The sequence below is a fragment of the Tachyglossus aculeatus genome, chromosome 3 (assembly GCF_015852505.1).
Source record: "Tachyglossus aculeatus isolate mTacAcu1 chromosome 3, mTacAcu1.pri, whole genome shotgun sequence".
Lineage (NCBI taxonomy): Eukaryota > Metazoa > Chordata > Mammalia > Monotremata > Tachyglossidae > Tachyglossus > Tachyglossus aculeatus.
The window spans coordinates 78,301,595-78,319,522 of record NC_052068.1 but is presented as its reverse complement, the minus strand read 5'-3'; the positions used below and the strand labels follow the sequence as shown (position 1 = coordinate 78,319,522).

General features: G+C 43.8%; 1 protein-coding gene and 1 non-coding gene across 2 annotated transcripts in view; both read left to right on the top strand.

Annotated features, from left to right (window-relative positions):
- Positions 1 to 17,928, top strand: part of LOC119925307 (O-acyltransferase like protein) — a 51,448-nt gene that overhangs the window by 8,384 nt on the left and 25,136 nt on the right. The window contains exons 5-7 of the mRNA XM_038743413.1: positions 10,734 to 10,873; positions 13,390 to 13,468; positions 16,478 to 16,616. Of these exons, the coding sequence (XP_038599341.1) occupies positions 10,734 to 10,873; positions 13,390 to 13,468; positions 16,478 to 16,616 (358 nt within the window). The remainder of the gene's footprint in view (positions 1 to 10,733; positions 10,874 to 13,389; positions 13,469 to 16,477; positions 16,617 to 17,928) is intronic.
- Positions 4,879 to 5,016, top strand: LOC119926006. Its single transcript, XR_005449925.1, has one exon. It is a non-coding gene; the product is annotated as a small nucleolar RNA SNORA7 (small nucleolar RNA).

Sequence of the window (17,928 nt, the reverse complement as noted above, 5' to 3'; positions counted from 1 at the left end):
AGACAGACAACAAAACGAAACAAGTAGACAAGCATCAATAGCATCAAAATAGATAAATAGAATTATAGATATATACACATCATTAATAAAATAGAGTACTAAATATGTACAAATATATACAAGTGCTGTGGGGAGGGGAAGGGGGTAGGGCAGAGGGAGGGGGGGCGATTGGGAGGGGAGGAGGAGCAGAGGAAAGGGGGGGCTCCATCTGGGAGGGCTGCCTGGAGGAGGTGAGCTCTCAGTAGGGCTTTGAAGAGGGGAAGAGAGCTAGTTTGGTGGATGTGAGGAAGGGTGGGCATTCCAGGCCAGAGGTAGGACGTGGGCCGGGGTCGACGGCGGGACAGGTGAGAACGAGGCACAGAGGTTAGCGGCAGAGGAGCGGAGGGTGTGGGCTGGGCTGTAGGAGGAGAGAAAGGAGCTCACATGTCATGAGTATAGAAAAATGAGTAAATAAATGGCTTATGTAAATCAAGAGATTCATAAATCCTAAGGAGGCTGTTGGGATAATATGACCAGGACTAGTGGAATTTAATAGGGACATGCCTCCCTGAAGGTGAAGGGTTTTCAGCAGGGCTCTTAAGATGGGGAACATTGTGACCTTGCAGAATTACAAGGGGAGGTCCAGGCAGGAGGTAGGGGGACCAGCTGATGGGAGAGATAGGATCAAGGCATGGTAAAAAAAAAAAAATCTAAGCTTGGGAACAAGCAGCATGGTCTAGTGGGTAGAGCTCCATCCTGGGAGTCAGAAGGACCTGGGTTCTAATCCTGGCTTCACCACTTGTCTGCTCTGTGACCTTGGGCAAGTCACTGCACTTCTTTGAACCTCAGTTTCCTCATCAGTAAAATGGGGATTAAGGCTGTGAGCCCCATGCGGGACATGGACTGTGTCCAACATGATTTGCTTGTATTCACCCCAGTGCTTAGCATAGTGCCTGGCACATAATAAGCACTTAACAAATAGCATAATTATTATTAACAATAATAATAATAAAAGAGAAGGTCCGTTTCCCAGGGCATCAAAGTTACAGCAGTCACCCAAGTGTGTAGAAGCTGGATTCTTGGGGTCATCACCACATCTTGGTTGGTGGTAGGAGAGCCCATTAAGGTGGTGGTTGTTGGGGGGAGAGTGGGGCAAGGAATCATGGAGTTCAGACCTCTGCTTTCCCCTGGATACTTCGTGGGAGGGAGAAGTCACACATACTGGTGGGAATTCTAGACGGTAAACTCAATATGGGCAGAGCATGTGTCTACCAACTCTTGTATTGTCCTCTCCCAGACACTTAGTACAGTGCTCTGCTCCCAGTAAGCACTCAGTAAATACCATTGGTTGTTGATTGACTGATTGAAATAATAAATATTTATTTATTTATTTTACTTGTACATATCTATTCTATTTATTTTATTTTGTTTGTATGTTTGGTTTTGTTCTCTGTCTCCCCCTTTTAGACTGTGAGCCCACTGCTGGGTAGGGACTGTCTTTATATGCTACCAACTTCCCAAGCGCTTAGTACAGTGCTCTGCACACAGTAAGCGCTCAATAAATACGATTGATGATGATGATGATGATTGATAATGGCTTCTCATGCCCTCCCCATAGCTCACTGGAGCTTTCATCCTCTGAGGCATCGTAATAAATTGTGCCCACTGTTTTATTGTTTATTTAGGGAATGATATTACACTTCTTCCCTCCTATTACCAACTTTCTTCAGACTTTTTCCCTTAACTCTAGCCACCCCCACCAGAAGATGCGGATGAGGTAGAGTACAGAGCAGCTGTGAGAGGCAACACCCTTGTTTGCAGCTCTGGTCCAAGGTTCGATGTGGTGGCAGCTAATGGTTGAATGTGGGATTTGACTGTTTCATGGATTTCATCTCCCACTCTGTACTTTGACAGTATTTTATGTTTTATTCTTGTAGGAACAGTGATGCTGTTTCACATGACGTAGAGTGAACATCACTGTCTTGAGAATAACATTAGTAACATTTTCAGGTATCCTTATCAAAATCGTTTTTAATGTCGTTACCACCCCCACCAGAAGATGCGGATGAGTTTGAGTACAGAGCAGCTATGAGAGGCAACACCCTTGCTTGCAGCTCTGGTCCAAGGTTCAATGTGGTGGAAGCTAATGGCTGAATGTTGAATTCGACTGTTTCGTGGATTTCCTCTCCGTCTCTGTACTTTGACAGTATTTTATGTTTTATTCTTGTAGAAAAAGTGATGCTGTTTCACATGGCGTAGAGTGAGTAAACATCAATCTCCTGGGCATAACAGTAGTAACATTTTCAGGTATCCTTATCAAAATCATTTTTATTCTCGTTTTTCTGGCCTCTTGAACTTTGTTAGAGCATTTCGTAAGGTCCAGCTGCCTCTAACCTCAAGGCAAATGAAGATATTGACATGTTTAAAGGAGTGAATTTGGTTATCCCTCTGCCCTTTCCAGCCCCAGCACAGGCACCGGACCGTTTTATGTCAGAGCATCTCTGCATCCTTGCTGCAATGTGGGAAAGGAAAAATCTGGCTGCCAATTAGTCTAACATAATTGAAATGAGTTGTTTTTAATATTTTGAAAATGGAAAACTTGAACCCACTAACCCGCTATCTGAAATAGCAGATGCTGCTAAGCATTTACTGTGCGCTATTCTTCATCCTCATAATTGAAGTCATTCATTTTAATTTTGAAGGCACCTATGCCCTTAGGTCTCTAGGGGATGCAACAAAAGCTAATTAAGAATATGATTGTAAAAGGGCAGTTTGCATCAGTGTTCAGGAGCGAAAGAAACACGGTTCAAACCCAACAAAAAAAAAGTCTACCACCTCCACAAAGCCCAGAAAATATCAACTTCGACCACGAACCCTAAAACCTGTCCACCTATGTCCAACCCCCCAGACTGACAAGGAGACCAGAGCTTTCTCCTTCCCAGTTGAGGAGATTTCTTGAGGTCCTCTGACTTGAAATAGATGTGAGATTTCCAAAATTAATAGTAATAATAATGATGGCATTTGTTAAGCTCTTACTATATGCAAAGCACTGTTCTAAGCGCTGGGGAGGATACAAGGTGATCGGGTTTTTCCATGTAGGGCTCACAGTCTTAATCCCCATTTTACAGATGAGGTAACTGAGGCACAGAGAAGTTAAGTGACTTGCCTAAAGTCACACAGCTGACAAGTGGCGGAGTTGGGATTAGAACCCATGACCTCCGATTCCCAAGCCTGGGCTCTTTCCACTGAGCCACACTGCTTAAGCATCTGTGTTGGCGAAGTTCTTTCTCCCCTTCACCTGGCTGGAAGAACTCAACAAGGAACAGGTATCAAGGGCTCTTGCTCATCTAATAATTAATAATTGTGGTATTTGTTGAGTACTTACTATGCTCCAGGCACTGTTCTATGCTCGGAGGTAGATAGAAGATCATTGGGTTGAACACAGCCTCTGTCCCACACAGGGCTCACAGTCTTCATCCCCATTTTACAGATGAGGGACATGAGGCACTGAGCATTGAAGTGACTTGCCCAGTGTCACCCAGCAGACTAGTGGTGGAGTCAGGATTAGAACTCAAGTCCTTCTGATTCCCAGGCCCATGCTCTAATTAGCCAATCATCTGAGTCTGTTTACAAGGGATCTTGCTCCATCTGATTCCACTGGGGCCCAGGCTCCTAATTCTCCAATTTTTTTTTTCAGTTTGCCTGCATCAGGCTGCCATTTAGTGGAAAACATGTCTTGTTTGTTGAGAGGCAGCTCAGGGTGACCCCTGGGAAAAGTAGGTATCATCATAATACCATTATGACTAATAATAATAATGGTATTTGTTAAATTCATTCATTCAATCATATTTATTGAGCGCTTACTGTGTGCAGAGCATTGTACTAAGCACTTTGGAAGTACAAGTCGGCAACATATAGAGACGGTTCCTACCCAACAATGGGCTCATAGTTTAAGTGCTTACTATGTGCCAAGCACTGTGCCAAGTGCTGGGGTAGAGACAAGATAACCAGTAGATACAAAATAACCAGATCCCACATGGGCTCATAGGCTAAGTAGGAGAACAGGTATTGAATCACCATTTTACAGATTAGGGAATTGAGGCACAGAGATGTGAAGTGACTTGCCCAAGGTCACACAGCAGGTACATGGTGGAAATGGAGGAAAGGTTTAAATAAGTCTTTAATCCCCTACCCTACTCCCTGTTTGCCTAGTTAGCTGTTGGGACCCGACAGCAGGAAGAGGATGTTTCTTTAAGTTCTTCATAAGTGGCCTGGATTTAGCTTGGCTTGGCCAGGACAAAGCTATCCCTGACAGCTGCCTCTGGAAGTGCCTGAGAGTCAAAGTTGGTCACACGCTATCAATTGATTTGCATATTGGCAGGGTCTTGGAGTCCCACTGATTATTATGTTTATGAGGTTACTATGTCTCGGCATTGTTCTAAGTGCTGGGGTAGATATAAATTAATCAGGTCGGACATAATTAATCAGGTTGGACATAGTCCCTGTTCCACAGGGGGCTCACAGCCCAAGTGGGAGAAGAGGAATTGAATCCCCACTTTACAGGTGAGGAAACTGAGGCACAGAGAAGTTAAGTGACTGTATCCAAGGCCACCCAGCAGGCAAGTGGCAGAGTCAGGATTAGAACCCAGGTGCTCTGACTCCTAGACAGTGCTCTTTCCACAGGCCACGCTGCTCCAAATGCATTGTCCACAGTGGCAGAACCGCTCTGGTTCTCCAGACCTAGATTCGGATTGAGGGCATGCATGCTCCCTGCTTCTGCTTGTTTAGATTAGAAAGTCAGAGTTGGAGTCAGCTGGGTGGGGTGGCCAGTCATTCTGTAAGATTGTAAATTCCTCCAGAGTAAAGGCCAAGCCTTTACTGCTATCATAAGCTCTCATGATCTTCTCAGGATCACACCTGGAGAGTTTCCAGTACTCTACCAGTCTTGACTACGGGAGGGAGAATCAAGCAGAGGCATACCTATTCCATTCCTAGCTTGGGCAGTGGCTGGCGAGTGGAAGGCAATTTGCTACAAGTCAAAACTCACCTGTGTTGGGCAGCAGCAGCATGGGAGACAGTCAAGGTTGAAGACTCAAGTTTACTGCGTGAAAGGCAGCAGTGGTAAACAACTTCCCTATTTTTACCAATAAAACTCTATGAATACATTACTAGAACGATTGCAGATGCAGGCAGGGCGTTCTGGGAGAGATGTGTCTATGGAGTTGCTATGGGTCGGCGGTGACTCGACAGCATAAGGCAAGACAAGCCCTCACGTGCATAGCACCATGTTCTGCAAATTCAGTAAGGACTCATGAATGGATGAATTCCCTTTACATCAATCAATGGTATTTATTGAGCACTTACTGTTCATAGAGAACTATACTAAGAGCTTGGGAGAGTATAAAACAACAGAGTTGGCAGTTACGTTCCCTGCCCATAATGAGCTTACAGTCTAGAAGGGGAGACAGACTTTAATATAAGTAAATAAATTATGGTTATATACGTACGTGCTGTGGGGATGAGAGTGAGGTGAGAATCAAGTGGTTAAAGTATTTGACCTGACAATTTACATGACAACAAGCTAGAGTAGTTCCATTCCAACTGAGCCAGACTTAGTTTCCCCCAGAACTAGATGTACCTGGTCAGCCTTGACCTCAATAGAAATACCTGAAGAAAGATGACTTTGTCAGCTCTTGGACTCCCAAGCATAGGTAGCAAGGATTTTTCTTTTTTCTGTAATAGTTCATGAGATTCATAAAGGGGTACCTCACATTTACTTTACCATTATGTTTCCAAAGCACTTTCATTTTACCTCACTGTGTTGAGAGGCAATGTGACCTAGTGGAAAGAATATTGACCTGGGAGTTGGGAGACTTGGGATCTTGTCTGCCTCTAAGCTGCTTTGAGACCTTAAACCAGTCATTTTAATTCTCGGGCTCAGTTTTCTCACTTGTCAAATGATTGATAGACTGTGAGCCCGCTGTTGGGTAGGGACCGTCTCTATATGCTGCCAACTTGTAGTTCCCAAGAGCTTAGTACAGTGCTCTGCACACAGTAAGCGCTCAATAAATACGATTGAATGAATGAATGATAAGAATTCCTGCTTATCTTAATCTCACAGGGATGTTATAGGGATAAAATATTATAATTATTTGGGAAACTCAAATGCTAGCATAAATCTGTCAGTTATAGACGCAGGTAACATTTCCCAGCCTGAGTATAATGATTATGGTACTGATATCCCATATACCACAATTAGTATAATTATTATTGTTTAATCATCATCAATCGTATTTATTGAGCGCTTACTATGTGCAGAGCACTGTACTAAGCACTTACCACTAATCATAGTGGTAGTGGGTACTACTTAGGACAGTGCAAATATCCACTTGGTGTGGTGCACTTTTATAAGCAAAATTTCATCACTTCAAGTTGATTTCATTTGCAAGGGAAGGTTTCAACCCAACAGTGGCAAAATCACAGGTTTTTTATGGTATCTTTTAAGTGAATATTATGTGTCAAGCACTGGAATAGATACAAATCAATCAGGTTGGACACAGTCCCTGTCCCATATTGGGCTCACAGTCTAGGTGGGAGAGACAACAGGTTTTGAATCCTCATTTCGCAGTTGAGGAAACTGAGGCACAAAGAAGTTAAGTGACTTGCCAAGATTAGATAGCAAGCAAGTGGAAGAGCTAGTATTACAACCCAGGTCCTCTGATTCCCAGGCCTGTGATTTTTCCACTAGGCCATGCTGCTTCCCATTTTTAATGTAAAACATTAATTGTCTCATATTTTGAAGGATATATGAATGTATCTTTTCAAAACAAATATATCACAACCACTAAAAATCATCACTGCAATCATTTTCTCATCCCTTAGGGCCCCACCCCCAAATTTCATGTGCCCAGATTTAACCATCTGTCAGATTGTGCCAGCCATGTGTCTAGATGCGTTGCAGAAGGTAGAGTCAGACAGGATTTTATCACAAATGCTCCAAACTCTGTACTTAGAATTTAGGCTCTTTAATGATTCTGGGTAAAATTGGAAACAGTATGGTCTAGTGAAAGGAGTATAGGCCTGGGAATCAGAGGACCTGGTTTCTAATCCTGGCTCTGCCACTTGCTTACTATCTAATCTTGGGCAAGCCACTTAACTTTTTATGCCAGAGGATCTGGGTAATAATCTCATCAGCTCTGCCTCTGTCTGCTGTGTGCCTTTGGGCAAGCCATTGAACTTCTCTGTGCCTCAGCTACCTCATCTGTAGAATGGGGTACTTTGTAATTTGTACTTCCCAAGTGCTTAGTACAGTGCTCTGCACATAGTAAGCGCTCAATAAATATGATTGATGATGATGATGATGGGATTAAATCCTATTTCCGCTGATTTAGCTGTAAACTGCATGTGTGACAGGGACTTTGTCCAACCTTGATTATCTTGTATCTACTCCAGCACTTTATAAAGTTCCTGGCACATGTTAAGCACTTAACAAATACCTTTTAAAAAAAACTAGAAAAAGGAGTACAAGAGAGTGTACCACGTAGCACTTTTGAAAGTGAATAAAGGATGTGAACTGAGAAATATATTCATGTGCTAGTTAAAGGTCTGTCCAAACTGAGTGGAAGAGCCAGGATACATCTAAAATGAAGTGATTATTTTTAGAAAAGTAAATCCAGTGGATGAAAATGGGTTCCTATGAATGATATTCTTCATATACAGTATGATATAATTACTCTCCAAAGTGATTTCCCCCTAAATGTGATTTAGAAGTTTATTTTAGAACATTGATAGGTCTTTTGAGATGAAAATGAAAATCTTTATGTAACTTCATATCGTTAATCTCCAGTATAGGCTTGCTTCAAAAGCAAATCAAATCCTTCAGCTTTTTCAGTTCCTGTTTAAAGAAAATGTGACAAGATTAAAACAAACACTTTCATTCGCCACACAAGTTTCTCAGAAAATGTGAGCTGAACATATTCTATCATTGTGAAAGACTTATGAAAACTTGGCTGTCTAACACTTGATATTTATGTGATTTTGTTAAAGGCTAAAACTTACAGTGTTTCTCAGTCCAGTAGCCGGAGAATTTCCAAACAGGTGTAAGGGCTGCCAACATGACTACCGTCTCCTCCTGCAGTTTTCATCAAATTTAAGGGAGAAGGCCGACCTGCCTTATGACCAATGGCCTGAAAATCAAGAAAGACCATTGCCAGTGGGGTAAAAGAGATCCCTTAGTTAACAATACTAATAATGATAATAATGGTTCTTGTTAAGCACTTACTATGTGCTAAGCACTGTTCTAAGCACTGGGGTAGATACAAGTTAATCAGGGTGGATGCAGTCCCTGTCCCACATGGGGCTCCCACTCTTAATCTCCATTTTACAGATGAGGTTAATGAGGCCCAGAAAAGTGAAGTGACTTACCCAGGGTCACCCAGCAGACATGTGGCAGAGCTGGGATTAGAATCCAGGTCCTTCTGAGTCCCAGATCCATGCTCTGTCCACTAATCCATGCTGCTTATTTAGAGCAGTAGCTGTACCACCTCAACTACTGAGAGAAGTGATGGAGGAGAAGAAGGGGGGACAGGAGGAGGAGGGCAGGGTGTCGTTTTTTCCCATTATAGTCTCTCTCTATCTCTCTCTTTCTCTCTCTCCTTCCAGCTCTCCTTAACCTACTTGCCATCCCTTCCCTTTGTATTTCTCTCCCATTCCAGATTTATTTTATTCTCTTTCCCTTTCTACTCTATACACCAACACCTTCTCTCTCTCTCTAACACACACACACACACACACACACACACACACACACACACACACACACACACACACACACACACACACACACACACACACACACACACACACCCCCCCCCCCCCCATAGATCAGATACATAGGCAAGAACAGAAAAGGGCACCAATCAGAGAGTATAGGTAGAAAGCTAGGCTGGTTGGGCAACAGAAAGAGCAGGGAAACTTTCCTGATTTTGTATTTTTAAAGCCTTCATCCCAGTTGGGCAGTAGCTCAGGAACCCCTTAATTATTTTGCATTTCAGGTGTGAAAGTAAAAAGATTTTGTTACAGGGACGTTCGAAGACTTCAAATCTCGGCAGTGGGGAACTCTGGTGTCTGAGGCAGGAGAGCATCATTTTCACTGTCCCAAGCGCCTAGTTCAGTTCCCTGTACCCAGTAGGTGTAGATGCCCAGTGAAGTAAAAGGCAACTTGGTTGCCGTTTGCTCCCCTTCTCAATCTCCCTCAGACTCATCCTCGTCCCTGCTGCCCAGATGGCAGCAGGCAGATGGCACTGCCCACTGCTGCCATCAATGCACATGGAGCCTGACACAGGGCATCTATGACACACACCTATGCCACACCACTGCTCACCTAATGGCTGGTAAAAGGGTGAAGCAGCCATGGTGGTGGGTTGGTGCTCCCCTCCCTTACCTGCAGAGTCAGGCCAAGGTAGCTTTGGGAGCAGACAGCACGGCGGGCATCCTGCCCTTAGTGAAGTGCTCAATAAATGCCATTGATTGATTGATTGATTGGCCTGAGCAGTAGGGGAAACTGTGCCAGTGCCATGGGCATTCCTGGCACACATGGGAGTACCCACACTTATTATGTGCTTCTCTCCCTGGTCTGTATTAAATCTTAAAATGGCTTCTCCTCCAGGAAGCCTGCCCTGACTAATCTGTCATTTCCCCACCCTGTTTTCCACCCTTCTGGGTCTCCTGTGCATTTGAGTCTTCACCCCTGAAACACTCAAGAAGTGGTGTGAACTAGGGAATAGAGCACGGGCCTTGGAGTCAGAAGGACATGGGTTCTAATCCCAGCCCTGCCACTCGAGTCCTGTGTGATGGGCAAGTCACTCACTAAGTGCTTGGGAAGTACAATTTGGCAACATATAGAGACAGTCCCTACCCAACAACGGGCTCACAGGGTAGAAGAGGGAAACAGACAGCAAAACAAAACAAGTAGACAGGTGTCAATACCATCAAAATAAATAGAATTATAGATATATATGGTTGTTAAAATAGAGTAATAGATATGTACAAATATGCACAAGTGCTGTGGAGAGGGGAAGGGGGTAGGCAGAGGGAGGGAGTGAGGGTGATGGGGAAGGGAGGAGGAGCAGGGGATAAGGGGGTCAGTCTGGGAAGGCCTCCTGGAGGAGGTGAGCTCTCAGTAGGGCTTTGAAGGGAGGAAGAGAGCTAGTTTGGTGGATGTGAGGAGGAAGGGCATTCCAGGCAGGCCAGAGGTAGGCTGTGGGCCAGGGGTCGATGGCGGGACAGACGTATCTACCCCAGCACTTACAACAGTGCTTGGCATACAGTAAGCACTTAATAAATGCCACAATTATTATTATTATTATTACTTAGATACTTTCCCATTCCCCACAGCACTCTTGTACATAACCTTTATTGCTTCTTGTAATTGCTTCCTCCTACCTGTTCCCCCCCACTAAACCGTAAGCTCCTTGGGTGTAGGGATCGTATCTATTTCCTCCTTGGTACTCTTCCAAGTGCTGAGTACAGGACTCTGCACACAATAAATTCCCAATAAATACTACTGATGGTCTGAGAGTCTGACACAGTCACTACAGAATGAGGTTCAACACTTCCAAATATTCATACCAGAATGGCATTCCGGTGCTCACTGTTTTCCCGGAACCACATTCCAGCCCATCCCCACTGGCTTTCACTTCTGATTTTACCAGTAGCTGGGGCTTACATAAAGTCTTTTTGTTTTCTTTATGCAGTGTATGACTCTGTGGGAAAACTTGGTAGCAATATACTTAGTGGAAACACAGACAGGCTGGGGTCTTACAGCGAGTGCCTGTCTGCCAAAGCGCCTCTTGGGAACTTCCAAGGGCAGTACTGCAAGCTTCAAATGCAGCAGGTATGTTAATCGTCATCTGTGCAGCTTTAATTTATTTTGCATCCATGGAAACCGTTGGCTGAACACTGTAAATGTTGGTGAATTGCAAAGGAGTGCCGGGCAATGAATGCAGTTCTCTATAATCCTGTTGACTCTGCCTCTATGAAAAATGACTCCTAGAGATTTCACTCTTCAGCATTTACATTAACTCTTAGCCATTTTCAAAGTGCTCTGCAAATTGATTCCCATCACAACCCTTCTGTGAGATAGGCCCATAGAATACTTGTTGGGCTGATGGCAGAACTGAGTAAAGCAAGGTAGAGCGAGTGAATACCAAAGTTGGGATGGCAAAAGCCTGATTTCCTTTGGAAAGGAGTTAGCTAGTTTTCTAGCACATTAAGATCGGTTGCAAATTAATTAAAATAAAATATTAAAATGCAGCTCCATCCACTTTCTGAAGAACCCATTCATTCATTCAATTCATTCAATCGATTTATTGAGCGTTTACTGTGTGCAAAGCCCTGTACTAAGCACTTGGGAGAGTACAATATAACAACAAATGGACACATTCCCTGAAACCTGCGTACAAGTACAAATTCATGTTAGGTCCCACTCTTTGTGGCCTACCTTCCTGGAAGCTCAGATGTAAAGGCATAAGCTCTGTGATCATCTCTAAATTATTGTTCCCTCAGCTTGTGGCACTGGGTAATTTCAGCAAAACATGATCAAACCTTGTTTCTGAGGAGAAAAGTACACTTTCCTGGTTGGCCTAGGGAGGGCTGAGATTCTTCATCACCCCATTCTCCCGAGGGAATTCACAAGTGACACCTGTGCTCTTTTTGCCAGGAGAAGGGGCTTTGGGGGGGACATGGTAAATTGAGGATGAGGCCTGAAGGCCCAGAGCCTCAATTTCCCCAAGCACCTGGTACATTGTCCCTACCACAATGGGCTTCCACTTCACTATTGTGCCAGTAGGTACCTCACTAAGTCCTCTGCCACCACTATGAAACAGCATGGCCTAGTGGGTATAGCACTGGCCTGGGAGTTAGAAGGACCTGGTTTCTAATCCTGGCTCTGCTGCTTTTCTGCTATATGACCTTGGGCAAGTCACTTTTCTTCTTTGTGCCTCAGTTGAGAAGCAGCGTGGCTCAGTGGAAAGAACACGGGCTTTGGAGTCAGAGGTCATGGGTTCAAATCCCGGCTCTGCCAGTTGTCAGCTGTGTGACTTTGGGCAAGTCACTGCACTTCTATGGGCCTCAGTTACCTCATCTGGAAAATGGGGATTAAGACTGTGAACCCCCCATGGGACAACCTGATCACTTTGTAACCTCCCCAGTGCTTAGAACAGTGCTTTGCACATAGTAAGTGCTTAATAAATGTCATTGTGATTATTATTATTATTACCTCATCTATAAAGTGGGGATTAAGACTGTGAGCCCCACGTGGGACAGGGATTGTGTCCAACCTGATTAGCTTGTATCTACCCCAGTGCTTAGAACAGTGCTTGGAACTTATTAAATGCTTAACAAATGCTATCACCAACAGTAGGCTCCTGGTATGGTAAGAACACCATCTCCATACACCACCCAGTACCATGTTTCTGTTTGCATTACTGGCCCCAGAACACCTTTCTTGATGCAGTTGGCACCCAATAGCCTGTTGACAATAATGATGTAATCACCTCGAGATCCAGATTTTCACAGTTACAGAAAGCAAAAGAGAAAATCCTATTTCTTGAACCCATGTGTTAAACAATGAGAGGAAAGAAAATTGGATTTACAGATATTTTGCAACCCTTAAAACAGTCCAGTGTAAAATTGAGGTACAAATGGTAATCATGGGAGATGGCAAGGTTAATATCATATATAATAATAATAATAATGGCATTTGTTAAGTGCTTACTATGTGCAAAGCACTGTTCTAAGCGCTGGGGGGGATACAAGGTGATCAGGTTATCCCTCGTGGTGCTCACAGTCTTAATTCCCATTTTACAGGTGAGGTAACTGAGGCACAGAGAAGTTAAGTGACTTGCCCAAGGTCACACAGCAGACATGTGGCAGAGCTGGGATTAGAACCCACGACCTCTGACTCCGAAGCCTGTGCTTTTTCCACTGAGCCACATGGAGCCTTTGAATTATTATTATTATATCATTCAATCAATGTGAAAACAATTTGTAGAGTATTTTCAGAATGGATTAATGGTTCAGAATCAAAAGCAAAATGTCAAGCACAGATACTTAAATTCTTTAGGTAAAATAATCCCTTCATTTTTTTATGTAATTGTCAGGGAATATTTTATTTTCCTGCCCAGGAAATCTTGTCATTGTTAGAATATATTCTTAGTAAAATCTATGAATGCTTGTTTTATCTTGTGATTAATGAACTGGTTTCCATTACCATGAGGAGGCTTTTAGGCAATTTCAGAGAAATTAATCAACTCTAGTTTATAACCGGCATCTGTCAGGTGTCTTAGAATATTCTGACTACGGGATTGTCATCCCCTGGGCCAAGAAGCTAAATCATGTTATCTTCTGCAGGGAGGAGTTGACTATATTGTCGCTGTGTGTGTTCCTGATTCCTGCACTGAGGAAGATGTGGCAAACCTGGCTCATTTAGGTAGGTGAAAAATCTGAGGAGTCTGCACGCAAGGCCGCAAACTCACTGACTCCTTCTAGCCAAGCAATAGAATCCTCGATGACTGATTCAGCCTTTCAAAAGGCCTCTAATTTAAACTCACTTTGCAGTCACTCCCTTGGGGAGGTCATCTCTCTGCCATGGGTACAACTACCACCTGTTGCCACCAGATCTTCTCCCCGTGGATGACATTATCATCAATGATGAGCGCTTAACTGTGTGCATACTGTATTTAGCGTTTAGGAGAATACAATACAGTGGAGTGGGTAGACACGTCCCCTGCCCATAATGAGCTTATATTCTAGATGTCCTGGTGGCATCTTAAATTCAATATGTTTAAACTGAACTAATCCATGTTCTCCATTTAACTTTCTCGTCAGAGTTGGCAAAACCACCATCCTCCTTGTCTCTGACTCCTTCAACTGTGGCATTATCATTGACTCCTCCCTCCCTTTCAACTCTTATATTTAGTCTGCTGCAAATCAATCCTTTCAGTTTTCCCGCCACAAAATTTCTCACTTCTGTTACTTCTTCTCCATCCCAGCAGCCACCTATCATATTTTGGCTTGATTACTGCAGCAACCTGCTCACTTTTCTACCTGCCTCCTGCCTCCTGTTGGATTATTTTCTAAATTTCTATTCTGCACCCATTTCCCATTCCTCAAAACCTCCAATAATTATGCATTCCTCTCACATTAAACAAAAACTCCTGACAATTATTGTCTAGGCATTCCATCAGTTCTCTACCTCTTACTTACCCATTCTCTTTTCCCAACAATGTCCCAGCTCACACGCTTTGTTCCCCTAAAGTAAACATAATCACTATGCTTCATTCCCATCTCTCTCTCCTCACACCTCACGCTCATACACTTCCTACTTCCTGGAACTCCCTTCACCTTCAAATACACCAGACCTCAGATCTCCCCATCTTCAAAGCTCTTCTGAAATCTCGTCTCCTCCAGGAAGCCTTCCACAATAAATTTTTCTTCTCCCTGTCACATCTCCCTCACTACCACTTCAAAACTTCTGTGCCAACTATGTACTTATGCACTTACACCCACCCATTCTATATATCTGATTTTATTTTCTCGTCTCTCTGAAAATGATTTTGTTTCTCCTTCAGTCAACTGTAAGCACTTCGAAGGCAGGGATTGTGTCTTTTAACTCTATTGTCTTCTCTCAAAAGATTAATACAGAGATATGCAGATAGTAGGTGCTCAATAAATACTTGGCTATGGCTAGTAAGTGAAAGCTACCATATCTAGACTCTGAAATTGAGCAGCTCAGAAATCTGTCCCATTAGTTTGCAAAAGATTGTATCTGGTGGGTAGCCTCTTGATCAATCAATCAATCATATTTATTGAGCACTTACTGTGTGCAGAGCACTGTACTAAGCACTGTACTCTTGATCTAGTGGAGAGAGCACAGGACTACTAGTGAGAAGATCCAGTTTGTAGTCCTAGCTCCACATAGACCTGTTTTGTGATCTTGGACAGGTCACTTGACCACTCTTTGCCTCAGTTTCCTCAACTATGAAACAGGGATAAGAAACCAGTCTCATTCATTCAATCGTATTTATTGAGCACTTAATGTGCAGAGCACTGTACTAAGCATCTCCTTCCCTCACAGACTCTGCACACCCTGTGGGCAGGGACTGTGTCCAAGCTGATTTATCTTGTGTCTTCTCCAGCCTGTAACACAGTGCTTGGCACATAGTTTGCATGTAATGAATACCATGATCAATATTATTGTTGTTAGTATTATTTTTATTGTTTAATGCAGTGCTCTGCCCATTGCTTCTCAATCAGTGGTATTTATTGACCACTTCAATTGTTAAATCAGTGGTATTTTTTGAGCAGTTACTGAGTGCATAGCACTGCACCAAGCACAGTTGGCCTGCAGAACTATCCCTCTCTCACTTTACATAGCACATATGAGAGCTGGTAATTCTGCCCCTGTTCCAAGGCTGGGGGTGCAGAACCCCAGTCTTGTGTTTTGACCCCTGGAGTCACTCCAGAGTCAGATTTTGATCCCTCATGCTCCTGAGGTCTAGAGTGCCCTCAATTTCTCTGATAACACAGTTAAAAATAGGTAATCAGGACTGCCACCCCCAGGGGATCGAACCCATTACCTTCACCCCAACTACCACCGTCCTGGTCCCATCTCTGCTTTTCTGAATGACTTGGACCCCTTTCTCACCTTCCTACTTCCTTTCTCATCTCCTACTCATCTATTTCTGGCTCCTGGACGAGCGTTGATTTGTCCTGATGACCCAGATCTTCCTCAGAGGAGGACAGGACCAGGTGGCCCAGCTTCTTGTTTCAGTAATCAGTGCAGCTCCTTCCTCCCCTCCAGCTGGAAATCCACCAAGCCTGATGGAAGGGGAAGTGGAGGAAAGAAGGGGCTGCTTTCCAAGTAAATGAGCCTAATGCAGTTCAACTCACTCAGCCATCTAGTTATGCTGCACGTGAATCACAGAACATGAAGCTATCATTTAAAGCAAAGCCTCTAAATGTTGGCCGTCAGAGCTGTGTTTAATGTTCTTGGGAAAATCCGAGTTGTTAAGGGAAATTTTGTTCTTTTAGAAATAATTACAGTGCAATAGAAATGTAACCTGGGGCCATTGGGATGCAGTTTGCATTGATTGATTATTTCAAAGGCAGTAATTTCACACCCTTCATTTTACACCTCCCCAAATCATTGTTTATTATCTTAAACCTCCCAGCAGGATATTTGTCTTATAACTTTTTGAACATAACTTTTTAAACCGCCTTAGATTTTTCCCTTCAGGCTCTGTAATTACCCAATGCATCCCAGGTATTCACCTGGACTACATAGCTAATCAAATTTTGCTTTCTGCATAGAACACATAGAACATGTGCACAGATGAGATTCTGGAAGTATTTTCAGATATTCAGTGACTGGACAAGTTCTGTGTTTCGGAAGGGATTTTCTCTGAAAATTTCATGGCAGTTTCTCCTTTCTTGGCAGATATTTTAAAATTCAGAAACACTTCATTTGCAGCCCCTTCCTTGACCCTGTTTGGTTTGAATAACACGGCCTCTGTTGGGAGAGGTGCCAGCTGTGCTGTCGGCCTTTTCCCACTCGATCCGTTTGCTGCTCTGTGCTTGTGAGTACTAGGGGTTTGGTGTGTTGGTCTAAGATGTGCTCTCAGTATTTGAACTAGTGCAGGGCAGTGCATGGTCTTAGAGAAGAGCCTTAGGAGGTCTTAGAGAAGCAGCATGGCCTAGTGGAAAGAGCACAGGCCTGGGAGGCTGAGGACCTAGGTTCTAATTCTGGCTCTGCCACTTGTCTGCTGTGTGACTTTGGGTAGGTCGCTTCACCTCTCTGTGCCTGTTACCTCATTTGTAAAATGGGGATTAAAATAGTGAGCCCCATGTGGAACATGGACTGTGTCCAACCTGAGTAGCTTGTTTCTACCCCTGTGCTGAGTAAAGTGCCCAGCATATAGTGAGCACTTAACAAATACCATTTTAAAAAAAGGCAAGCTGACACCCTTGTTTTTGGGAGCATCTGAAGTCATCCCAGTTTTTTGACAGTTGCTTATGGATAAACCATGCCGCCAGTACCTTACTTCATTGATTAAAATGAGACACAAACGATCCTGCTTCCTTTTTATTCTTACCCCAAGCACTGATTTTCCATAAAGTCCTGCACTGGCATTATATTTTGTACCTGTACCCACCATGCAATTGCAGACCATTCACCTTTACCCACCAAGAACTTTAATAATAAAAATAATAATAATAACTGTGGTACTTGTTAAGTGCTTAGTATATGACAAACCCTAGACTAAGCCCTGGGCTAAATACAAGATAATCAGTCCAGGCACAGTCCCTGTCCCACTTGGGGTCTCCGAGTCTACTTACCTACCGTGAATTGCAACTTTGCAGCTGATACCCATAGACCAGGCTAGGTAAAATGTGGGTCTCTACTGCCTGGCACATGCTATGCACAGGTAATATGATACGGAAGCAGCCGTTCTTCTCATCCTGCTGTCCTCCCTTAATAATAATATTCATTAAGCACTTACTATGTGCCGAGCACTGTACTAAGCACTGTCACAGCAGAGTGGTGTTAACTGGGGTTGAAGCTGTAGAGTGAGGGAAGGAAGAGATGGAGGAAGGAAAGGAGCAGCTTCAGGGCTGCCCAAGGCCCAGTCCTGGATCGTCTTTACCATAGGCATCCTGAATGGCCACTGATCTGCCATTCATTCAACAAAGCACCAGCCAATCTGGCACCCCCACCCCACATCGATTGGCCACCCCAGTGAGCAACCTGGTGCACCCCTAGCCCCTCATCTTTACCCCAGTTGGCCAACCCAATGAGCAACTTGGCACTCCCCCAACCCCACATCTTTATTCTGCATGGCCAACCTGAAGAGCAACTTTGCTAGAGATTCCAGCAGGTGTCTGGATCTC